This window comes from Pongo pygmaeus, chromosome 19, assembly GCF_028885625.2.
Source record: "Pongo pygmaeus isolate AG05252 chromosome 19, NHGRI_mPonPyg2-v2.0_pri, whole genome shotgun sequence".
NCBI lineage: Eukaryota > Metazoa > Chordata > Mammalia > Primates > Hominidae > Pongo > Pongo pygmaeus.
The window spans coordinates 46323106-46349480 of NC_072392.2; the positions used below are offsets into that span (position 1 = coordinate 46323106).

The window sequence follows — 26375 nt, forward strand, 5'->3', positions numbered from 1 at the left end:
TCTTGCTCTGTCGCCCAGGCTGGAGTGCAATGGCGCCATCTCGGCTCACTGCAACCTCCGCCTCCAGGGTTCAAGTGATTCTCCTGCTTCAGCCTCCCAAGTAGCTGGGATTACAGATGTGCGCCACCACGCCTAGCTAATTTTTGTATTTTTAGTAGAGACGGAGTTTCACCATGTTGGCCAGGCTGGTCTCGAACTCCCGAACTCAGGTGATCCACTCACCACAGCCTCCCAGCGTGCTGGGATTACAGGCATGAGCCACCGCACCCAGCCCTCAAAACTCATTCTGAAAAATAACATGCACTGAGTAAGAAAAATTGGAGAGCTAATCACAAGGCCCCTGTTCTCAAGTTACAAGACAAGCATCTGCTTGGAAGAGGATCAAGAAGCCAATAAAAGGAAGAGGCTCTGATCATCCTACTAGGCAGATGAGGAAGACCTAAAGGGAACAGGAAAAACTAAGATTACTCCCTTCAACAAGAGAGTTCCCCAAGGGGACCTCAGTGCAAAAGTGCTCTGAATCCACGATAAGAAATACCCAATACACTTTCATTGTCTTTGCACTTGAGAATGATTCTGGTCCTATACCGGGGCGCATGTGGGAATTAAAATGACTGCTGGCTTGCAGTTTAAAAAGTCTCTGAAGAGGAACATTGGGGAAAGGCTGATAAATCATGGCACCACCAACTTCATTAGCTGCATAAAATACTTCAGAGGAAGTGGGGAAAAATGTTTGCTGTCTAGTTTGATACTCATACATGCTAACCAAGAATCTTATACAATTCCCTGTGGTTAACAGCCATTTGAAAGTCAACAGCCAGTGACTACCAGTGCCATTCACCAACCTTATCTTCCATATTGAAGAGTGGCTTGACATGTTCCCTGTAAAACTCCAAGGGTGTTATGGGGCCAATCTTCTGATAATTTTTATCTTTGTCTCGATACTCCCAGGTGAATGTCTCTGGTGGATTACCCAAACAGATGCACACCACTCGGAATATCTGGAAGAGAGGAGGAGGAAAGGCGAGCAATGGCTAGGGGGAAATGTTATTTTTTTCACCTCTTCATTTTCCTTAAGCTTAGGAAACACAAGAAGTTAGTGGCTAAATTCAAGCTAAAAATTTCACAAGAAATCTAATACTGCGTCAAAAACTGGAAAGCTGATGTCTGAGATTTGGTATCAGTCAACTTATTATGAGTTCTCAAATAAACACTGTGAACAATGCAATTCTGAAATGTTAACATTTAGTGCTTAGTACTTGTCCTGAAAACTCAAACTTCCTTAGCCAAGAATCTGTCTACCATTGATACCCAGCAAGATCTGAGTTGCTGCTCTGCAGATTATTTTTCAAGTAACAAAAAAAGACACATTTTATAAATGGATTTCCTTCTGTTTATACATTGATGTTTTCCTTATTACAACAGGGGTCTCTAGTCATAGAAAAGTAACTAATTTTTCAGCTGGAGTTGGATGACAATGCCTGTTAAAAGTATTATTAGAAGAGGAGGGCCAGGTGCAGTGGTTCGTGCCTGTAATCCCAGTACTTTGGGAGGCTGAGGTTGGAGGATCGCTTGAACCCAGGAGTTCAAGACCAGCCTGGATAACATAGTGAAACCCCATCTTAAAAAAGAAAAAAATTAGCTGGACATGGTGGCTCATGCCTGTAGTCCCAGGTGCTCAGGAGGCTGAGGAGGGAAGATCGCTTGAGCCCAGGAGGCAGAAGCTTCAGTGAGCCATGATTGTGCCACTACACTCCAGCCTGGGTGACAGAGCAAGACCCTATCTCAAAAAATACAAAAATTAGGGGCACATGTTCTCAGGATCTCCTGAGGGCTGAGTCATGGTTTAAAAAAAAAAAAAAAAAAAAGTACAAAAATTAGCCAGGCATGGTGGCCTGCACCTGTGGTCATAGCTACTCAGGAGGCTGAGGTGGGGTGACCACTTGAGCCCAGGAGGCAGAGGTTGCAGTGAGTTGAGATCACACCACTGCACTCCAGCCTGAGTGACAGAGTGAGGACCCTGTCTCAAAAACAAAAAGAAGAGGAGTGACTTTTAGTAATAAGGTATAATTTTTTGGGTTGTGAGATAACATATTTTCTAACGATGTCACAACACCTTCAAGTTAACATCATTACAATCCAAGGATATATTTTATATTATTTTCATTTCATAGAAATGCAAAAATAAGGCCGGGCGCAGTGGCTCACGCCTGTAATCCCAGCACTTTGGGAGGCTGAGGCAGGTGGATCATGACGTCAGGAGTTCGAGACCAGCCTGGCCAACATGGTGAAACCCTGTCTTTACTAAAGATACAAAAGAAAAACAAAAAACAAAGAACAAAAAAAAAAAACTAGCTGGGCATGGTGGTGTGTGCCTATAATCCCAGCTACTTGGGAGGCTGAGGCAGGAGAATCCCTTGAACCCGGGAGGCAGAGGTTGCAGCGAGCCGAGATCATACCATTGCACTCTGGCCTGGGGGACAAGGCGAGACTCCATCTCAAAAAAAAAAAAAAAAAGAAAAGAAAAGAAAGCAATGCAAAAATAGAAAAAGGATACACCCTGCATAAGGACAGAATAAAGAAAGTATTTCATCTTCTATATCAAATGTCCTTGTCTTTTTAAAAAATAACACTATGATCTGCCTGTCCCTTTTGCACCCACAGTCACCACCCTGATCCAATCATCTATTACCTGCATTATTTATACTACATATTTGTATCTGCTATCACATTCAACAGAAACAGATTTTATATTTACCAAGTGTGCCTATATTGTGCTAGATACTATGTATTTGCTAGATCCACGTAATTCTCATAATACCCTCTCAAGGTATATTTCCCTCCACTTGCCCTTCACCTTTTTTTTTCTTCTTTTGTTTTTAAATCAGAGATTGAGACACAAAGAAACCAAGTAATTTACTTAAGGTCACACAGCCAGCAAGTGGAAAACCACAATCTAAACTGAGGTCACATGCTGTCAACAACAACAACAACAAAGTATTGCTCCTTGGCTACAGGATTTAAAAAGGGAAGATCTACTGACCGTCTACTTTGCTATACTATCTTTCACTACCATATTTCTTAAGCCTCTCAACAAAGATGGTGGATATTATCCCCCTTTTACAGACAAGGAAATCAAGGTTCAGGGAAATAAATCACTTTCCTGAAGTCATAGGGCCAGTAAATGGCAGAATTAGGATTTGAACTTAGGGCTGACTTTAATAATGCTGTTTCCAAAACTCCATCTATTTACCATTTATTGTAACTTTCTAGGTTTCATGTAACTTGTCTCCCATAAAAGATTATCCACTTCTTAAAGATAAGAAGCAGATCATGGATATTTGATGTCCTTTATAGCATCTAGCAGTGCTGGCGACATGACACAGATATACCAGTTGATGTGAACATTGTTCCATTCTCCTTATCACCACAGGAGAATTTGAAAAGCACTACTTTTCTCTCAACTCACGTCCCTGTTGAAGATCCAATGTTTCCCTATTACCTCCCACAACAAATCCAAACTCCGTGACCTAATTCCTTTTTTTTTACTTTTTAACTTAGGCAAAACATATGTTAAGTGTGTAAAACACACTAACAATTCGTTTTTTAAAAACATATATATATACCCATGTAACCATCGTTCACATCAATACACATAACATTTCCAGGCTCTGGAGGTTCTCTGGCTCCTTTGCTGTTAGGTAACCCACAACTTCCACCAGATAACCACTATTTTTACTTTATAACCATTGGTTAGTTTTGCCTGTCCTTCAACTTCGTATAAAAGTATTCATAGAACATATTATCTTTTGTGTCTGGCTTCCTTTGGCTGACATAATGTCTGTGAGATTCACACACATTGCTGTATATATGAGCAATTTGTTCACTGCTGTGATTCTATCTTAACAGAAGCAAGTTAACTTAGAGAAGAAGTTATGCTTGCCTGTCATTTTGTTTTGTTCTGTCTTTCAAGAGAGAACCTTCCTTTATTAAGATTTACTGTGTGTGTTATGAGCCTGAACATCTGGTCATTAAACCTTCTCTCTTTTAATATTGTATCCTTCTCAAGCTGGTTTCTACCACAGAAAGGAGGCAGAGTATCACATAAGCAACTGTAATTGAGTTACTCTAGCCAAGGATTAATGAGCTCTGTTTGGGATTCACAGTCATTTTGCATTTACTCAGTGCCAAGGCTACAAATGACAACTTTAGGCATCTGTCATTAAAGTGCCATTGCCACTGGTAACTATGGTCCAGTCAATGACAATGAAGGTGTACAGTCAGAACATACTTAGATTAGAAAGGTTTTAAAGACCTAAATGATGTGCATTTTCAACTAGTAACTACTGTTACATGTGTATCTACATGTAGTAGTGGAACCATTTCGATCAATTCTCAGCTATCTAAGGGTGGTAAATTCAGCTCAGACAGGCCCTGGCCAAAAAAGGAGAGGCAATGCCAGGCCCAACTAAGATGAAGATAACTAAGTGAATTTCTGGTTACTTTTAAACATATTCTAAAGATGAATACAAATGTTTTACACTATAATTTGCAAAATAACCTTATTATGTACTTGACTCCCTATTTAAAGTAAAAAGTGTTAAATTCCTCCTTCTCACAAATACATTAGAGGAAATACGCATTTCTGCTATCTAAATGAATTCTATAGTGAGTCCTTTTATAAAACAATACTTATGCCCTTCACATATATTTTATAAATCTGAATTTTAATAAAGATATAATTAAGGCATAAATAAGGATAAGGGTGATATTTCTTTCTTTTAGATTCTAGTAAAACTTTGTAACTTGAGATATGTTGCATTGTTTTATACTATTTGTTTACCATGACTATAAATTATCTAACGTCATTAATATTTAAGTCAGTCTGTAACACTTTGGAAGGAATATCTGACTCTGAGCCAAATAACAATAGTTAATTAAATAAGCTCTCATTAAAAAAAAAATGCTCCAAAGAATAATTTCCATGGTCTCTGATACTATATTTTCTTGATAAGAGACTCTGCAGTCTGAAATAACATTCCCTGGGCAGTGAGCTTTAGATATCCAACTCTGCTCTCTGGTGGGCAACACTGGAGTGTCACCTGCTTCTCACAAGATCTACTTGGCATCCAGGACAAAAAGATACTGAACAGTGAACACAAGAGATTATACAGAATTGAGTAAAATAAGAGTACAACCATATCCCTCAGAATATAATTACACATTAAATTAATATTAAAACCAACAATTAGCCCATTTAGGGAAATGTATTTGTGACTTTAATTGAAATTGCTCACTTCCCATCCCAGTACTTCACATCTTTTCTCCTTTACTTTTCTCCATTGCACTTATCTTCTGGCATATTATACTTCTTATACAGTTTGTCTTTCCCTACTAGAACATCAACTACACAAAGGTAGGTATTCTTTTCCGTGTTGTTCACTGTTCAATCTCCAATGCCTAGAATAATGTCAGATACATATGTTAAGAAATATTTACCAAACACATGACTTTTTTTTGGGGGGGGGGAGCAGGGGACAGAGCCTCACTCTGTCACCCAGGCTGGAATGCAGTGGCACGATCTTGGCTCACTGCAACCTCTGCCTCCCAGGTTCAAGCATTTCTCATGCCTCAGCCTCCCAAGTAGCAGTGATTACAGGCATGCACCACCATGCCTGGCTAATTTTTTGTATTTTCAGTAGAGACAGGGTTTTCCCATGTTGGCCAGGCTGGTTTTGAACTCCTGGCCTCAAGTGATCTGCCTGCCTCCCAGAGTGCTGGGATTATAGGCGTGAGCCACCACATCCAGCCCCACATCTAGCCCCGAGCACTTTTGTCATTTCAAGCCAAATTTAGAACCAATCTGATAAAGGGGGTGGACTTGGAATATGGGCTTTCCAAAATGCTGGAAAGCTGAAGGCAAAGATATACATGGCTCAATGACACCTGGCAACTGATTCTGCTTTTCCTCAACTCCTCAAACGAATAATGATGTGATCCTGTTAATTCTGAATCTGGTTTAAAAAAAACAGAAGCAGCCAATGTTTCTAACTATTCCCTTAAATACAGATTACTGAGAAAGGTCCCCTAAAATTGTGATATGAGTCCCAGAGTATAAAGGGCAGCCTGCCCAAAATTGAGCTAAATTTTTTGATTGATGGAGACCCTTCGCTTGTACCCTGGGGGCAGGTGTATGTCAAGGGAAGCTACACTGAGTGCCTCTGTACTTGCCTCTTGGGGCCATTTGTCTTCTGATTAAGATTTTATATCTTTAGCTAATTAAATAGGGAACTTAAACTAACCTACAACAATGTGGATTATACATAGTCCCTTTCTAGCAACCTATAACTAGGAAAACTGCAGCTGGTGCCAGAAAGGTCCAAGCTCTATTTCCAGTTTAAATATATTTCATAAGAAGGTGAATTATAAAGAAGGGTCCTACCTCTCAAGTCTCATTTTATAAAGGAGCGCCATTGTAACTGATCTCTAAAAATATTTTCAGGCCAGATGCAGTGGCTCATGCCTGTAATCCCAGCATGCTGGGAGGCTGAGGTGGGAGGATAACTTGAGCCTGGGAGGTTGAGGCTGCAGTGAGCTGTGATCGTAACACTGCACTCCAGCCTGGGCAACAGAGCAAGACACTATCTCAAAAAAATAAAAAAATAAATCTCCCTAGTGGAGAGATCTGTTTATTTTGAATGACTTGCTGAAGTGTAGCATGGTAAAAGAAACGGAATCAGGAGAGAAACGTAAAAGAATGAGACATGAAATAAGGGGAAAGAATGTGTAGATCCCAATTTAAAGACAAATGATATGGGCCTTAGTTAATTCCCATGCCCTTGACAGACATCAAGTGAGAGGAAGAAGGAAAGATGCAGCAGTTGAGAATCAGTCATAAATTTTAGAAGCGTGAGAACCTTAAATAGTTTTTAAGGCAGCTACAGGCAGACACAGAATGAAGGAGAGGTTAGAACAGTAAGGTAGTTCGAAGATAACAACCAAACTACTTGAAAGAGAGCAAAACTTCATGTAATTCTTCTGCCTAAAAATCTTCCTGACTTCTCACTGCCTATTGAATTGGGGCAAACTCTCATGCTAGTATTCTAAGTTCTTATTATCTATGTCTAATTTTACCTTTCCACTGTTAAGGCTAGAAGATTTCAGTGCTTGAAACCACTGCAGAAGAGACAGAATCTTAGTCTTCATTTGTATTTGCAATACTGGGTTTTTGAGAAAGTAGTACAGTAAAGTCTAAAGCACTGTAAAAATATTACTTACTTCTATTGTATAAAAATGCAAAGCCCTACAATCATTTACCCCAACTTCTTTTTATTTTTTTAAGAGACAGGGTGTCACTCTGTCGCCCAGGCTGGAGTGCAGTGGTGCAATCACAGCTCACTGCAGCCTTGAACTCCTGGGCTCAAGTGATCCTCTCACCTCAGCCTACCATGTAGCTAGAATTACAGGCACGCACCACCATATCCAGCTAATTTTTTCATTTTCTTGTAGAGATGGGGTCTCTCTGTGTTGGCCAGGCTGGTCTCAAGTTCCTGTGCTCAAGTGATCTCCTGCCTTGGCCTCCCAAGGCACTGGGATTATAGACATGGGCCACCATGCACAGCCTACCCCAACATTTTTTAGTTTTACTGATGGAGAAAGTAGTCTCAAAGGTAAAACGACCCATTGATCAAAGAATAGAATGGTCATGAGAACACTAAAGCAGTCACAGAAAACAGCTCAACTTTGAAAAAAGTTCAGTGCTGTGGGTAAATGAGCTAGTTATAGGAGAGAAGGAGTAAGGAACCTACCTTAGTGACTGTTTATTCACAGAGGAAGAGGAGAAGGGAAGACAGCTGTCTACTACTTTCTGGTAGGGAATGAAAGAAGGGCAAAGATCTGGGTTTTTTTATTTGTTTCTTTGTTTTTTTTTTTTTAAAGTAAAACACCTAAGCAGGCAGAAAAGCAGATGCCTTCTGGAGGCATTAAATATGTTTTCGGGCACAGAAAGACATAAAAAGGTACACTTTAAAAGTATGTGCACTTCTGTGATGTTAAAGGGAATGAACTCATATAGATGATAACTAATAGCTAAATAATGATCTTGAGATTACCTCTAGAGGTGTTTGTATCAAAGAAAGAAACAGAAATGCAGACTATCTGGCCCCACCCCACACCTACTGGATCCATCTGCATTTTAACAAGATCCCAAGGTGATTCATGTGCACATTAAAGTCTGATGGCACTACTTCAGACCACATCTATTCTTTTTCCCTCTTCCAAAATCTTGCTTCTTCAATTATTACTTCTCTCATTCACACCTACTATTCTTTTCTACACATTGGTTCCCTCACACTGCCCTAATTGCCAAAAAGCCGCCTTTCCTATCTGTAAGTTCACCCTTCAAGATCCCAGGACGTTATCCCAATACTTCTCCTTGTCCTCCACATCCAATTCATCAGCAAGTCCTGACAGCTTCACTTCCAAAATATACCCTGAAAAATTTTTTGTTTCTGAGATGGGGTCTCACTCTGTCACTCAAGCTGGAGTGCAGTGGTGACAATCATAGCTCACTGCAGCCCGGAACTCCTGGGCACAAGTGATCCTCCACCTCAGCCTCCTTCTAGCATATGCCACCACATCTGAACATTTTATATACTTGATGTTAAAAATATATTTTTTAATCAAAGATGTCTTTAAAATAAAAATACAGATAACTAGGTTCTATTCTAGGGAAACTGACTTTGTGGGTCTGGGACAAGTTAGGCCTATATATTGTTTTTAATAGCTGAGAGCCACGCTACAGAATTTCCTAAGTCAATCATAAAGGCTTCTTTTCCCTTTTTGTGGCACTGACAAATATTGTTTTTGGTCTTTGATTGACTGATTGATTGATTTTAGAAATGAGGTCTCACTATGTTGTCCAGGTAGCACTTGAACTCCTGGGCTTCTGGACTCAAGCGATCTGCCTTAGCCTCCCAAGTAGCTAGCACTACAAGTGTTACCACCATGCCTGGCTATGTTTTGCTTTTTAACAGACAAGGTTTTTTTTTTTTTTTGAGACAGAGCCTTGCTCTGTCACCCAGGCTGGAGTGCAGTGGCACAATCTTGGTCTCCGCCACCTGTGGGGTTCCGGTGATTCTTGTGTCTCAGCTGCCCAAGCAGCTGGCATTACAGGCATGCACCACCATGCCCAGATTTTTTTTCATATTTTAGTAGAGATGGGGTTTTGCCATGTTGGCCAGGCTGGTCTTGAACTCCTGGCCTCAAGTGATCCACCTGCCTTGACCTCCCAAAATGCTGGGATTATAGGCATGAGCCACTGCGCCCAACTGAGAATACATTAATAATCTTAAGGGGATCTGCAGGCTAAAAAAATGAACACTGAGATAACATTGCAATAGAAGTAACTACACATCTCCAAAACAGATCTGCCTTGCCTGTCATCTCAACGAGCAGCCTGCACCTCACTTCTCAGTAAGAATGCCTTTAGCATAAACACATTTTATTCAAAGCTATCTGAGCTTCATGGCCATTGATTAAGCCATCATTTTGACTTGCCTACAAGGTTACACAAATCATATGTACTAATTTGGGGCTTTAAAACTGCAGCTAGACTCTTCATTACCAAAGAGTCAGGTTCAATGAAAAGAAGTCATTTGGGGGATTGTAAAAATTTTAAAACCTTATACATAGGGCCAGGCATGGTGACTCACAGTTTATAATACGTGCAATCTTTGGGAGGCTGAAGTGGGAGGATTGCTTGAGCCCAGGTGGTGGAGATCGGCCTGGGAAACATAGTGAGACTGAATCTCTATACAATTTTTTTAATAAATGAGCTGGGCATGGTGGCATGCACCTGTAGTCCCAGCTACTTGGGTGGCTGAAGCAGCACTTGAGCCCAGGAGTTGAAAGTTATAGTAAGCTATGACTGCGCCTCTGCACTCCAGCTTGGGCAACAACGCGAGACTCTGTCTCTAAGGGGGAAAAAACCCTTACACACAGAAATCTGTAGTAAATAGTTTAGGTAGAATCATTAAGTAAATAATCCTATAAAACATTCATACTCAGGATTTGGTAAAGTTGGATCTTACTGTTTCTCTGAGGCAGGAGTAGGGGAGAAAAAAAATATGTGAAACATATCTGCCCTAATTCTTATCAGCCAATTACCATGCTCTACCAATGATGAGGACATCAGTCTTAGACATATCATTAGTTCAAAGACCATTAAAGCAAACATCAAAAGCCAAAAGGATGCTTATTAACTACAGCAAGTATTATCTGGGTCCTTTTCCACAACTGTTCACAGAACCTTCATTCCTACACCTCCATCTTTTTTTTTTTTTTTTTTTTGGAGACGGAGTCTCACTCTGTCGCCAGGCTGGAGTACAGTGGCACCATCTCGGCTCACTGCAAGCTCTGCCTCCTGGGTTCAAGTGATTCCCCTGCCTCGGCCTCCCGAGTAGCTGGGACTACAGGCGCACACCACCACGCCCGGCTAATTATTTGTATTTTAGTAGAGACGGGGTTTCACCATGTTGGTCAGGATGGTCTCGATCTCCTGACCTTATGATCTGCCCACCTTGGCCTCCCAAAGTGCTGAGATTGCAGGCATGAGCCACTGTGCCTGGCCCCCACCATCTTAATCTAACCCTAAATAAAGGCAAATTATGTAGCAGATATAGGCTCTGCAAGACAGATCATTCCAAGCAAGAAGGGAAGAAGTAACATTTACAGAACTCCTGCTATGTGCCAGGCACTATGCCTTGCACGCTTACATTTAATCCTTGATTCCCCAAAAATCCAGTAAGGAAAATATTTCAGATCCCGAACTGAATCTCAGACAGGTTAAGTAACTTACCTAGGATCACAGACTGTTAAGTAAAAGAGTCAGAATTTAAACCCATGTATGTCTGACTCCAAAGCCTATTTTTTCCTACTATACTAAGATGCCTCTCTTCTGTAAGAATTTAAGAGATAAAAATGAGATTATTTAAATGCATTTGGTAAATGAAATTTCTGCATTCGTCCACTCAACAAACACTTAAGAAACAGCTATTGTGCCAAGCACTAGCTAGACATGTTAAACATGAACTGAGCCTTTAGAGCTTAAGGAACTTGTCCCAGGATATATGGCTATTAAGTAATGAGAAGACTAGAACTCAGATAGCCTGACTTCAGAGATTACACACTCCACTACTCCACTATGCTGCATCTCTAAAATTTAAAGGAAAACATGAGTGAAGCATTAGTGTTTTCCATCGCAGTGAAAAAAAGTAGGCCATTTTAACTCCATACAGTCTTGAAAGGAAGCCTAATAAAGGGCCCACTGGCTGACAAAGGGAAACATTTATTCTTTCCTCAAACCAATTGCAGTTTTATGCATATTCATTCTGGACATGGATAGTATTAATAATAAAGTTTCTTAACTGTCTTGATCATAAATAATATTACCACCTCATATTTTAGTGCTTTTTACATTTTCCAAAATGTTTTTACATACATTATTTTAACAAATATAACCATCAATAGCTCCCTGTCTTTATTTCTACAGAAAGAAGCCAAATGTTCTGGCATCTATCCAACACCCCTTACATCTCTGCCTTTCTAGCTTAATTTGCTACCCATCATACTGACAAAAGTTATGTTTCAGCCACATGATTCCCTGAAGGTTCTATCTTTGTTCATGGCACTGTTCATACAATTCCTTCTGCCTAGAATGGTCTTGTTATCTACCTGGTAAATTCTGACTACTCTTTCAAGAGCTATCTTCCCTATGAAATCTTCAGCTCACTGCTAGTCACTCCCTCCTCTATGACCACCAAATCAGTTTTTACACATCTAGCATAGGATTTATTATCATTATAGATGTGTTTTCTTTTTCCCAAGAGACTGAGCTCTTTAAGAGCAGTGACTATGTCTTTCTCATCTGTTTCCTCAGTGCCAAACTCATAGAAGGTATTTAATATTTATGAAATGATAAAAGAATGATTATACAGACCACTAAACTAGGAATTAGAAAATCTAAGTCCAAGTCCTACACTAAAAGGCAAAGTAAGTTTTAAGATCAGTTTTTTCAGTGTAAAATAAGTAATTTTCAATTCAATTAAACATTGATTGCCATGACTAAAGCTTCCTAATCATTAGTTTAACAGATGGGAATATTCTGAGAGTTCTTTAGAAGGGTCACAAAAAAAATCCAAATTTTGTTATTACCTCCTCCATCATGACGTCCTGCGTGGCCGAGATTTCTCCTTTGGTTGCTCCACTGTGTACCAGGTTCCGCAGTCGTATACAGAATTCTCTCATCTATGACAGAAACTTATTCAGCACTCCAACAGTTACCCGAATCCAATTGTAAATGACTCTCATAGACCAACGCAAGTTCTATTTTGAAGTATAACTCAGGCCAGACCCATGACAGAGTTCATAAAGGCAAATGTGTTTTTCTTCAACTTGTCCACCTAAACACATAGCTAAAAATGCTTTCCATAAGGAGAAAAGGCATAAATTACTCCTCCAAAATACTAGATGGAACTGCTCCTTCTCTGCAAACATCACATAAAGATGTTTTATGTGTCTGGGCATGGGGAAAACATGTGATCATATAATGCCTATCACTCAGAAAAAGCAGGAGGCAAGATAATTATGCCACTATGTTACTCTCGTAGATTTTTACTTAGAATTTCAATAGCTGTCCATTTTTCCTTCTCTGCTGACTATGACTATGGTTACGCCAGCCCCCAATAAAATTTTCATTTTTTCATTTCATTTTTTCACCAAGATAAAGGTGAGTCTGAAATTTAACCACAGTGCTAAAGAGGATGTTGCTCTGACTTCAAATGGAATCAAATGCCATACTATTAATGATCTTTTAGCCTTTGGATAAGAATCCCCAGCATTTCCAGGGTGGAAAATAGTCTACTTCTAATGTTGGGGAGACACACCTATAGTTTATTTTAAAATGTAATCTTTCTCCTAGGGAATGAAAAATCCAATTTTAGCCTCATGGATTAGGACAGCAGATTCTGGCAACTCCCAGTTCTCAAAAACAATGCCTGGCTAGCAAAGCAGCATCCCTGTAGGAATTATAATTCTCCTCGGGAAAACTGGTTATGTAGAGAAGACACAACGATTCATTAAGATAACTGAAGCAAATAAAAAGCAGTTCAATAACTACAACAAATCTTTAGTGGGTGGATAAACCACATTGATGTGGTCTGGGGAAGTCTCAGAACACAGCACGCTCTTTAAGGGAATCTGGTGAATAGTTCTTTTTGGTTTTACTAGCACATAAAGCAATCCTAGCCCACCTCCACTAGAACCAAGTGAGAGACACAGCACCCTGAGTGCTTGTGGCCAGTATTAATTGGACATGGGACTTTATTTCCTAACTATCCCCCTAAGAAAACATTAACATCAACAGAAATAAAAGTGGAAGTTTTTTAAAAGGAAAAACCCTCTAATATTAATTATTTTTAAAGTTATTAAGTAGCTACATTGCTTTTGACAGACAATTGACATCGGTAGTTATCCTGTACACAAACTGTATACACTGAGATACCCAGAAACCCCTTTTAAAAAATTAGTTTTAAGGAAAGTACGCTAAACTCAATCCAACCCTGCTTCATATATCGTACCTTGTGATTCAGAATATCATTCATCCTTCTGGTTGCCTCTGTTGTATAAGATTCAGGGAAGCATTTCTTAGGGATAACACCATATTTTTCTAAAAGAAAACAAATTCTAGTGTTAAAGAAGGTAAAAGATTAGAAACCCTGGCAAAAATAGTGATTGTTTCAAAAAATAGGCAATATTTTGCTGGCTTACTTCAGAAAATCTTATACTTCATATTATGAAGCAGGGTTTTTTGGGTTTTTTTTTTTTTTTGACAGAGTTTTGCTCTGTCACTCAGGCTGGAGTGCTGTGACACAATCCTGGCCCACTGCAGCCTTGAACTCCCAGGTTTGGCCTCCTGAGTAGCGGCAACTATGGTGCATGATAACATGTGCAGCTAATTTTTTTATTTTCTGTAGAGACAGGGTCCCACTATGTTACCCAGGCTGGTACTGAACTCCTGGGCTTGAGCAATCCTCCTGCCCTGGTCTCCCAAAGTGCTAGGATTACATGCCTGAGCCACCTTACCCAGCCTAAGTAGGTTTTTAATGTGCATATTTATCTGTCTATGTTAGAATTAATTCTATTCTTTTTATCTACTATACTTTGTCACTTCTCAGTCTTTTGGTCAAGATCAAGTGTATCTATCACATACTTTTATAAAGTGCTCAGCATGATGAGATTTCCCCAAAAGATGTTTTGAAGACATTTTAATACAGCCACAGTTTTAATGTGTTTCCTGATTACATCAATGGAGAAGAAAACAATTTTTTCATGGAAAATTAGTTCTCCTTAATACCACCTTTTCTTCTCCAACCCATCCTTCACAGTAGCTCTCTCCTTAATCCTCATTTAAGAAGGCACTTTATAGGTGAGAATATGAACTAAAGGTCCTTAGAAATAACTATATATCCTTCTTGGAGACCAATTCTACTCTGTACACAACCACCAAAGAATTGGCCCATGCCTAACTACAGGCTTACTTAATCATGCTGAGTTTCAGTTCCATTAAAGAAAGAACTTTTACCAACAATATTGACAAGCATATCCCATTGGCCACCATCATTTGCAGGGTTCATAAGCAAAAACTGCACCAGCCTCCCATCCTCAGGCTCCTTTCTCTGGGCTGTGTCCACAAAAGCATTCAAGAAGAAATAACAGCGTTCAACCTAAAGAGTAAAGAAAGTTAAATAAAATTAAAAGAAAAAAGTGTCAATAATTTTATTGGCATTATCAACAGAATGGGAGTCTTGGAATTACCATGGAATCAACATAATAGTTTTTTTTTTCTTTTTAAAAACATGAACCCTTCATGAATTTGCATGTCATCCTTGTATAGAGGCCATGCTAATCTTTTCTGTATCACTCCAGTTTGGGTATTTATGATGCTGAAACAAGCTCCATAATAAGTATTTTTAAACTAAAATTGGTAAATAAACATCAGTATCTGACTTCATCAGAATATCTGAAGTTTCTTCTTTTACTTGTATATGTATCCCAATATATTGTGTATATGTGTACAATGTTTACATTCCAATGCTAAAACAAAACATTTAATGAACGCCTATGTAATATATATTTTATTTACTTATTTATTTTTAGACAGGGTCATGCTCTGTTGCCTAGGCTGGAGTGCAGTGGTGCAATCTCACTGCAGCCTCAACCTCCTGGGCTCAAGCAATCCTCCTACCTCAGCCTCCTGAGTAGCTGGGAGGACAGGTGTGCACCACACGTGGCTAATTTTTGTATTTTTTGTAGAGACGGGCTTTCGCCAGGTCCAGACTGGTCTCGAATTCCTGGGCTCAAGCAATCCTCTCACTTCAGCCTCCCAAAGTGCTGGGATTACAGGCATGAGCCACCAAACCAGGTCAGTAATATACATTTTGAAGATTAGGAAATGGAATATGGCCAGGAGTGGTGGTTCACTCCTGTGATCCCAGCACTTCGGGAGGCCAAGGTAGGCAGATCACTTGAGGTCAGGAGTTCGAGGCCAGTCTGGCCAACATGGTGAAATGCCCTGTCTCTACTAAAAATACAAAAATTAGCTGGGCATGGTGGCATGTGCCTGTGATTCCGGCTACTTGGGAGGCTGAGTTGAGAGGATGGCTTGAACCCAGGAGGCAGAGGTTACAGTGAGCCGAGATTGTGCCACAGCCCTCTAGCCCGGGTGGCAGGGTGAGACTGTCTCAAAAAAATAAATAAACAAATAAACAATGAAATAAAATTATTTACTGTTTTTCAGACAAGTTCCTGAGAAGGGAAATTAGGTCCTAGAAAAGAACAAATAACCTAAAAAGATGTTAAAAAGGGAGATATATTGAATATTGAATATAAAATTTAAAATTTTAAACAGACAAGCAAGCAGTAAGATGAGTCAGTAAACTTATTCCATTGCAAAAAAATGGCCACCTACCAACCAAAAACAGTTCTGCCTTTGAAAGAGTCAACTTTTGATACTCTGGAAGTCAGAATAAAAGGTGTCTCACCTATTATGAAAGGGCAGGCTATAACTGGAAAAGCGACAAATGAAGAGGCAGTCCCTATCAAGGCTGATATCAATACAAAAAGAATCTTGCCAGATCTGTCCCATACCTTGTCCCAAAAAAACAGGTAAGATTGACTAAACTCAAATTCTTCAATATTTAATTTTTTCATGAATGGAAGCCTCATAACATTCAGACAAGAAAAGATCCAGCATCGCCCTGAAACAAGAAAGCACATCAAGAAATTATGAGGGTTCACATAGACTGCACTGCTCCAGCTGTATTTCCCACCAATGAACTCATGACAAGATCTGGACAATTCAGAAAGAGTAAATCAGAAAGAGCAGAAAGATTAAAAACAAAACAAGAAAGGTGGTAATTATTAGCAATATATATGCAAAGGTTTAATATCTTTAACACAAAAACACTCTTTACATATCAAATAAAGAATCCATTTTTCAGAGTAATGCCTTCTCCAAATTGTACTCTACTTCAAAATAAATTAACTGAGAGCGCCATTAGAAAAGTCTTTTAAGGTCTTAAATACAGGGAAATTATCTCTTTTCTGAAGGAAAATTCGGAGGGAAAAACTTTGACTTGTATTGGGTATAACTTTTTTACTAATACGAAAATATGTTTGTAATATATTGGTAAGTGAAAAAGATAGGTAGCTTACATAACAATGTACAAGGTATCAATGCATATTAAACACTATTAAACACACACACACACACAGACTTGACAAATATACAGGAAAAATATTCACTTGGTATCTGCAAATATTCTATATTAAACAAAAATAATTTTGTAACAAAAAGAAAACTCTAGTTAACTATAGTGTTTTTTGAAAGTCACTAGTGCCTATTAGTTCATCTTTACCTTAGATTTACCTGTATGTCACCCTCTCTTCTATATGCTATATATTTCTAGTAGAGGGGATCTGGATGCACTGGTGATGTGAAAACTGCATGAAAATAAACTACACAGCTCACATGCTATTTGGATCTTTTGTATATAAAAGTGACACTGCAAAATGTGTAAGACCTGACCTGTTCCCTAACGGGTCACTGCAATCTAAACTATGTAGGACCACTGTGTCATTACTAACTGGATCATCTGTAGCCCGAGAGCCCACACCACTCCAAGCACATTCTTCTAGAGCAAAATATTAATTATTGTAAGGTCTTGACTTTTTCCTTAACATTTAAAAAATCAACTTTATTCAGGTATAATGTACATACAATAAAATGTACTCACGTTAAATGTGTGCTTTGTGAGTTCTGACCGACTCTAAACAAGCACTGATGTGCTTCCTGTCCATATAGATAGACTGGGGGGTCGTTTTTAAGTACAGAAAGACTTTAAAAAATCCTTTTAGTACAATTTTGTTGTGAGAATGTGCTCCTTATTTAAACTGCTGGATATCCAATCTTTCACTATACCTGTTTTTTCTGAGAGTGGTGCTAGAAAGCAGATAGCAAAACGAGACTTCTTGCCCAGCAAGGCATGAGAACAGAACTTTTTTCTGTATTACAAACTGATCTACTGGTGGGAACTGAGCCCATCAGCACATTAGCTTCGGTTGTAACCAAGAAGCATATTTAAAAGTAACATCTGATGACATTTTAATGTAATTACATTGTATGTTTTCTATTTCATAGTATAGGGCCTTCAGGGCATTTCTGGGGAGCCCTCCAAGGATATGAACATTTTCACAAGTTCTGTTTTGTGACCAAGACCATACATCTCCAAGACATGGGCTGCAAACCACATAACATTGGAACATAATATGGTCAATTACATTCAAACGTATACTCATGGACATGTCACTTTTGTACTCTAACCGCATGTGCTAACAAGCCACAGAACACCAAAACAAACCACATGGGTAATGTTCTTAGACCTGCCTGTACCTGTGCCTCATTCTTTACGAATTTACGACCAGTTCTTTCAGTACGAATTTAAGACCACTCTTAAACAAGACACCAAAATGGGACGCTGTCAGGTAGGTCAAGGAAAGTATGGGAGAAGTGGAAGCCCACACCTGAGCCCTTCTGGTTGGTGATTGGCTTGCCCTCCTGGGGCACGGCGTGCTGGAACACATGCTGCGCCCGCTGCACCGTGGCCCGTTTCAGACAGATGTCCAGCAGGTCGTGGGTGGTCCCGACATTCTGGGCAAGTACGAACTGGGGGTCAGAATTCAGTTTCTGTATCAGAGCAGCTACCTTCTCCGAATTCAGTCCTGTTGGGAGACCAAACGGGATTTTAACGCCAAAAAGAGGGAGAAAAGGGCTGATCTGGGGCTCCCGCGTCCCGGATCTAACTTCGTAAGCGCATCCTGGGGTGCCCTCTGCAGCGGGGAAACCCATAAGCGGCATCCTCCTCCAAGGCGCTGTCTCCCTCCAAGCCGCTCCAGCCTGCCCCGAAAGCTCGCTCCCCGCCATCGCCCAGGGTCCCAGCCCCCGGCCTTCCCCGCCGCCGGGCCTCACGGGCACCGCGGAGCTCCTCCAGAGAGGACCGCGGCGGGGGACGACGGCACCTCACCCGAGCTGCTCATGGCGCCCACGCTGCCCGGCGGGGAACGGTAGCTTCCAGGGTCCTTGGGCGAGCGCCGGGGTTGAGCTGCGGCTCGCTGCCTAGGGGGCCCGACCTGTCTCTCGCACCCGGAGCGCCGGAAAAAGGAAACCGGCTCGGTGGCGGCGGCGGCGGGGAGGCTGAGGCCGGGAGAAACGGGGTCCGCGGAGGGACAAAACTCCCCCCTCGCGTTGCTGAGTCAGCGCCGTCGGGGCTGGCCCCGCCCGGGGGAGGGCCGACGGGGGCGGCCTAGCTGACGCGCTGGGTCCGCCAGCGCCCGGGGGCTGAGGCCGCGCCTGCCCCCGCGCACGACCGCGCAGATGGTCTGCGCGCCAGGGCGGCGCCGGAGCGTTCGCCCCCCTGGGTTCCCGCCTCCGGGCCGCGCGGTCGCCCTCCCGGGATCAGGCCCGCTCCAAGGAGGGAGGCTGACGGGTTCCCTATGGGCCCAGACCGCAAGTACTCTAGCATCGGGGAATCGTCCCCAGGAAGCCTTGTGAGAAGCCAAAAGGGAGCTCGAGGCGGGAGGGAGGAGCTGAGAGGTCCCATAATTAAGCGTCGGGCTTAGGACGGGTCGAGATGTCACAAGGAATGCACCCGAAGGCTCTTCCTATAGGCTTCGTTTGCTGACCAATCACTGCATTCTCAATGGCAACTTGTTGCTTGGATTCTCATCAGAAGCAAATAATTGTCTTTGAGGGGGAATTGGAACCAAGCTCTTTCCCACCCACTCCAAAGCTACAGAGTTCTACAAATAGACATCTGCTCATTTCAAGAACACTACCCATCTGGTCTTCACGGAGTCCACGAGTGTCTCCTGTATAGTCCAGCATGTCCCGTTGGGTTTAACTCAGGAGGATGACAGAGGCTAGCCTTATGCATCAATATTGTTTCACCGAGTTCTCTACAAAACTAACTGATGCTCCCCCTCTAGGTTTTCAAGATAACAGTTTCCCAAAGTTTTGAGATTGTAAAAACCTTGTTTTTGTTGATTCCATTTTTCATGCCCTGAAATCTCAGCCCTTAGTAAGATGTTGGGATAGAACGTACAGAGGGTAAAACAAAAACACTGAAACCCTGTATCTGCTATTCAAAACAATGAGGTTGTGTGTGTGTGTGTGTGTGTGTGTGTGTGTGTGTAACCTAGAATCTAGGTCTTCTTAGATTGAAAATCATCGCAGTTCTAAGGAACTCTGATATCTGGAAAAATCCATACTCAGGCACTAATCAGTCATTTGAGAAAGCACAGTTTCTATGTCCCTAGAGAGACTCGGCTAAAAATTGGGGCTATAACATAGCAACTATTTTAAGTGGGCCCATCAACCATCCTATTCTGAGGTTCTTTCAATATCTGAAAAAGAAGAGGCTGAAAATTATACAGAAAGAAATCACTGGTCCTTTCACAAAATGATGTTCAAGCATCCTGCCCAACTCGTCATAAATTTTTATTCAATATCTAACATGTACTAGGCACTGGACAAACTGCTGATGCTATAGAGACGAACAAAGCTTTATCTTGCCCTTAAGAAACTCAATGTAGTAGGAAAGAGATGCAAAACAACTTTTAGACTATCTGTAGTAGCATACCAGTAGCTCTGTAGACTGTAGAAGCAATGAGGAGAGCACTGTCAATTAGGGCCAAAGGGTGCCTGAAAATAGAAGTGACAAGAGAGCATGATCTTGAAGAGTGGATGAGATTTTTACAAGTCAAAGAACAGGAGAAGGGCATTCAAGGCACCAGCGAAGGCGCAGTGAATAAAATCATGTTCAAGAAAGGGTGCATCATAATCGGATGTGGCTAAGAGCAAGGCATGTTTTGGGAGCAGAGGCAAGGTGTAGGACTGGAAAAGTTTTGTAGGTTTGGGCCAAGATATAAAGGGTTTTATGTGCAATGCCTGAGCATCTGGACTTTATCTTATGGTTAATTAGAAGACAAAATGGGTTTTGAAACAAAGGAAAATATGCTCAAGTCTGTGTGAAAAAAGAAACCTGGTGGCAGTGGGGAGAGTGATTTGGAGGGGAGAGGCTCTGGAGATAGGGAAACTGGTTAGAAGGTTCTTCCAGTAGTGAACCTGGGAGAGGACAAAAGCCTTAAATTGCGGAAAGGGAAGAGGCATTGATAATCTTGAAGTTTTCAGCAGAATAAGAAGATGGAAGGTGCTGTCATTAACCAAGAGAGGGCATACAGAAAAATAGGCATATTTGCATATTTGCAAGTGTGCAGATCTGAACTGAGTTTGGGCCATAGCAAAATTAGGATACCCCACGGGACATCCAGGAAGAGAAGTTCAGGACGTAGATGAAAAGAGTCTAGAGATTAGATGAGACACATAGGTTCGAGGTGGAAACATGAAAGTCAGCAGGGTTACAGAAGGAAAGAGGATAGAGCAAGAAAGAGATGAAGACCACAGATAGTGCCCTGGGCTGCAATGTGCAGTGCACAGGGTGTTCATGGCACAAGGGCACCAGGCTGAGTGTGGTGAGTAGGGACTAAAATGCAGTCCAGGCTCTTCTTGCCAAGCCATGCACCCTGGCCCAGGCTGTGCATAGAATATGATGTACCTTTCACTACTTTTTTTTTTTTTTTGAGACGCGTCTCGCTCTGTCACCCAGGCTGGGGTGCAGTGGCATAATCTCGGCTCACTGCAACCTCCACCTCCTGGGTTCAAGCAATTTGCCTGCCTCAGCATCCTGAGTAGCTGGGATTACAGGTGTGCACCACCATACCCGGCTAATTTTTGTATTTTTAGGAGAGACGGGGTTTCACCATGTTGGCCAGGCCGGTCTTGAACCCCTGACCTCGTGATCTGCCCACCTTGGCCTCCCAAAGTGCTGGAATTAAAGGCATGAGCCACCACGCCCGGCCCCTTTCACAGCTTCTTATAAGGATGCCATATGGGGGTAGCATTAGCTCTGAAAATGATAATGTTTAAAGTATGGGTGAAGACAGAGGAGCCAGCAGAAATAGAAAGAGCAGTCAGAGAAGTAGGAGACCCAGGGAGTTATGTCCTCGAATCCCAGGAAGGCAAGGAGAGGACAGTGAATTGAACTAAAAGCTGCAGAAAGTCAAGTAAGATTAGTTTCGGCAACTGGGTTACAGGCAACCTTAGAGAGGGCAGTTTTAGTGGAAGGGAAGGGTAGGCAAGAAGCCACATTGTAGTGAGTTGAGAGGGAGGTAAATATTAGGGAAGCTCTTTGGGGAGAAAGGGTAAATTTGTGTCTACTGGAGGATGAGAGGAAGGAACCAGTACAGATTAGAGATTAAATATATGTCAGAGAGGATACAATTGCAAGAGTAAGAGCTCAGGAGGAGATGGAATCACTGGGAAAGGTGGAGGGGACCAGTTTTACAGCTATTGCCACCCTTTCCATGCCAGTGATTACATTTCTCCACCCCATGCCCAGAGATTTCTATCATCTTCTCTTTGCTGGCCTCCTGCTCTGTCCTCATCATCAGGGTGGCAACCTTATTACCTACCAGATTTCCACCCAGTAATTCACACCCATGCACTCAGCCCCCATGTGGGCATGGTGAGGAGGTACAGAATAAAACTGGTTTCCCAGTGGGTTGCCCCCAAATGACCTACCCAGGAAGACATTTCTCCAAGAAGAAAATTCTGTGTTCTATCCCTCTTATTCCAGCAAGAAGAGATGTTGTACAGCCCAGTGACACCTCGTGGGACAAAGCAACCAGAAACAGAATTCTAGTATGAAGTCCATAATATTAAAAAAGAAAATATTGCCTGTAATCCCGGCACTTTGGGAGGCTGAGGTGGGTGGATTCCTGCCTCAAGTTAAAGGCCAGGAGTTGAAGACCAGCCTGGGCAACATAGTGAAACTCCACCACTACAAAAAAAAAAAAAAAGAAAAGAAAGAAGAAAAAAGTTATATAAAAAATTAGCTGAATGTGGTGGCAGATACTTTTAGACCTAGCTATTCAGGAGACTGAGATGGGAGGATCACTTGAGCCCAGGATTTTGAGGCTTCAGTGAGCTATGCTCACACTGCTGTACTCAGCTGTCTCTAAAAAGAAAGAAAAGAAAATCTTTATAAATCCTGTGAGGCAGCACCATCTGCCACTGCAGATATGCCTTCTACCTGTTGCTTCCATGCCACTCTACCAAGTTAAAGCAAACAAGGCCAGTCTCAAGGCAGATTTTCCACCCTGTGTCTCCTCCTTTGCTGTCCACCAATCTTCTACATGTGTTTGTCAACTACTTCTTCTTTTTTTTTTTTTTTTGAGATGAAGTCTTGCTCTTGTCCCCCAGGCTGGAGTGCAATGGCGTGATCTTGGCTCACTGCAATCTCTGCCTCCCAGGTTCAAGCAATTCTCCTGCCTCAGCCTCCCAAGTAGCTGGGATTACAGGCTCCTGGCACCATACCCAGCTAATTTGTGTATTTTTAGTAGAGACAGGGTTTCACCATGTTGACCAGGCTGATTTCGAACTCCTGACCTCAGGTGATCCACCTGGCTCGGCCTCCCAAAGTGCTGGGATTACAGGCATGAGCCACTGTGCCCGGCCGCAACTACTTCTATTTCGATAGAAAAGACCAGGTTTTTATGTTGAATGGAAGTCAAGGCTAGAATCTAACACAAACATTCTCCAATTCTATGAAACTCATTCATACTTAAGTGTTGTCCCACTAACTCCAAGATTTGCCTTGGTCAGGAAACCTCCTTATATTTCACCAGATGTGACAGTCAACTTCAGAGTTCACACATTGGTAGCCTGCTGGAGCAAATTCAGCTTTGAGACGTTTTGTTTGGCCTGCATGGTAATTTAAAATTTTTGAGCTGTCCGGGGCAGTGGCTCATGCCTGGAATCCCAGCACTTTGGAAGGCTGAGGCAGGCAGAATGCTCAGGAGTTGGAGATCAGCCTGATCAACGTGGCAAAACCCTGTGTCTATAAAAAATACAAAAAGTAGCCGGTGTGATAGTGTGCGCCTTAGTCCCAGCTACTTGGGAGTCTGAGATGGGAGGGTTGCTTGAGTTTGGGAGGTTGAGGCTGCAGTGAGTCATGATCACGCCACTGCCCTCCAGCCTGGGGTGACAGAGCAAGACCCTGTCTCAAAAGAAATTTTTTTTTGAGACAATATTTATAATTGGGAAGTTTTGGATCCAAATCTGGGTAGCTGGCTTCTCTTTAAAATATTGTTGTTTTGGCAGGGTGCAGTGGCTCATGCCTACCACTTTGGGAGGTCAAGGAGGCAGATCACTCGAATCCAGGAGTTCAAGACCAGCCTGGGCAACATGGTGAAACTGATAGTGACAGGAGGCAGTCAAACGACTAGGCAGATAGGGGCAGGTCCCTGGCGAAATCCCACCTTCAAGCCAAAGACAGTTTAAAGCCTGAAAACCAAGCTACAAGTCTTGGATGAATCCGTGGACTGGATTGAGAAACCCTCTTCCTGTTTGGCATGCTTTCCTCTGACTGAGCCCCATCCTTCACCTAATTTACATATACCTACCCTTCCCTAATTGATTTTTTACACTGTTGTGCCTTTGTTTTAGCCTTTTTGCCATACCCACAAACCAATCAGCACACGCTACCCCATTCTGAGCCCATAAAAGCCCCGGACCCAGCCACACTGGGAGAGAGACCACCCAACTCCAGGTGGCGGACCATTCTCGCATTCCCTCTCTAGTGAGAGGTATTTCATTGCTCAATAAAACTCTTCTCTGCCCTCCTCACCCTTTGATTGTCAGCGTAGTCTCATTCTTCTTGGACGTGGGACAAGAACTCAGGACCCTGCTGAATGCAAATACGAAAAGGCAGTAACACTGTAGCCCTCTGCCCCACATTGGCACCTGGCAGCTGCCCCACACTATGGCAGGGGTGGGCCAACCCAGAGCCATGGGCTAGAGCAGGGCAGTGGGACTGATAGAACTGTTAACCCCAGACTAAAAGAGCTGTTAGCATGTTGTAACATCCCATCTGGGGCTTCAGGGTCACAGGCTTCCCTGTTTGGGCACCACCACGTTCCCCTCACCTGGATGCCAGAGTCCACCACAGGAGTCTCTTGTGACAGGTGTGGTCCAACTGCAAGCCCCACATGGAGTCTGCTTCTATGACAGCACTTGGAGCTGCTGGCCAGACCCTGCACTCGCTCACCCACACACCCCTTCCCACCGGGGGCTGAGCATGCAGTTGTGGTGCCTGTGGGATCCGTGCTGGAGCACAAACCAGGCACAGCCTATGGGCCGAGTGGGCTGGGTGCCTCCTGCAGCAAGCCCAGTGCCAAGCAAGGCCTGGACAGGGGCATCACTGGCCAGAGGTCTCTGGCTGGCAAAGTGGCCAAGAAAAATCCCGTGTCAAAACCCCGTCTCTCCCAAAAATACAAACATTAGCCAGGCGTGGTAGTGTGTATCTATAGTCCCGGCTACTTGGGAGGCTGAGGTGGGAGAATGGTTTGAGCCTAGGAAGCAGAGATTATAGTGAGCAGAGATTGCGCCACTGCACCCCAGCCTGGGCAACAGAACCGAACCCTGTCAAAAAAAGAAAAAGAAAAAGAAAAAAAATATATTGTTGTTTTCGCATGATAGTAATTTCTGCATCAAAAGAGGGGAAAAAAGTGTTACATTTATTGCCTATGGATATTTGTGTTTTCAACTCCTGATTTAGAATGACCTGGGTGGAGTTTGGGAAAATTATTTTTCTCCTTCCACTCTCATCCCCATTCTTATCCTTGTAATTCCCACCTCCCTGAGATGAGCAAAGCCAGCAGGCACTGACCCTGCCAAAACTTTGAGATATTGGATCCTGGGGCTTTTTGGGCCCACAGGAGCCTATATCCCTTCACTATAACTTTTCTCCAGAATGTGGCGTGCACCCATCTGTGTCCCGGAGAACTGGCAGCTTTCTGACTTCCACCTTCCCTGCCACTCCTAAACTCCATGTGGGCTTAACCCAACCCTGTGGCCCCTCCTTCAGCCCAAAGAACTTTAGATTCGGGTTTTAAATGTTTCAGCGTATTCAACATTAGTTGTAGATTATTTTTGGGCTTTTTTTGAAACGTGATCCAATGTTCTTGAATGTTGTTGTTTACACCCACATTATTCTCACCTCTGGATATAACATTTCTGCCAGTCACTGCTCTAGGTGCTAGCACTTCACAGATCATTCTAGGCAGAGGAAACAATATATGCAAAGGTAGAGGCATGAATGGCCTTGAGTCTGATTCAAGAACAATGAAAAAGTTTGAGTTTTATGAGCATTTGAGTTATGCAAATTTGAAATCATTCATTATAAACCATTAATAGTACTTCATTATATACACAAAATTTGAAGTGGTGTGAAACCTTTGTAACATTTAATATTTGTCAGGAAATGCATACTTTCAAACCTGGTGGTGGTAAAGTGAATTAGAAACTGTTTATGCTAGTGCCACATGGTGGAGCCATTTTAGCTGGAAAAATAGTATCTTTCCTTCAATAAATTCACATTTATTGCTACAAGAAAAATAGTCTTGGATTTTGGAAGTTTTAAATTTTATGTGAAGATTTCAGGAATGTATCCCTTTCATAAAATTCGGCTGCTCTAGAATCTGGTGTGGCAGTAGCATAGAGTAAATGGCAGGGGGAAAAATGTATATAGGAGATAAGAGATGAGGTTGAAAAAATGGTTTATAGTCAAATCATGAAGCCCTTTGAAACGTATGCATCTTTTACTCATGGGGATATGACTGTACTCACAAAATTCTCCTAT

General features: G+C 42.1%; 1 protein-coding gene and 1 non-coding gene across 2 annotated transcripts in view; both read right to left on the reverse strand.

The window, feature by feature from the left end:
* The window catches only part of BLMH (bleomycin hydrolase), a 46017-nt gene extending 24867 nt beyond the window's left edge, over positions 1–21150 (reverse strand). The window contains exons 1-7 of the mRNA XM_054459892.2: positions 18642–21150; positions 18142–18339; positions 16207–16316; positions 14642–14783; positions 13638–13726; positions 12214–12306; positions 846–1001 (exon numbers count right to left, since the gene is read on the reverse strand). Of these exons, the coding sequence (XP_054315867.1) occupies positions 846–1001; positions 12214–12306; positions 13638–13726; positions 14642–14783; positions 16207–16316; positions 18142–18339; positions 18642–18654 (801 nt within the window). The 5' untranslated portion in view covers positions 18655–21150. The remainder of the gene's footprint in view (positions 1–845; positions 1002–12213; positions 12307–13637; positions 13727–14641; positions 14784–16206; positions 16317–18141; positions 18340–18641) is intronic.
* On the reverse strand, positions 14909–15011 carry LOC129018450 (U6 spliceosomal RNA). The gene has a single exon (XR_008495278.1). It is a non-coding gene; the product is annotated as a U6 spliceosomal RNA (small nuclear RNA).
* Positions 21151–26375: the final 5225 nt, after the last annotated feature.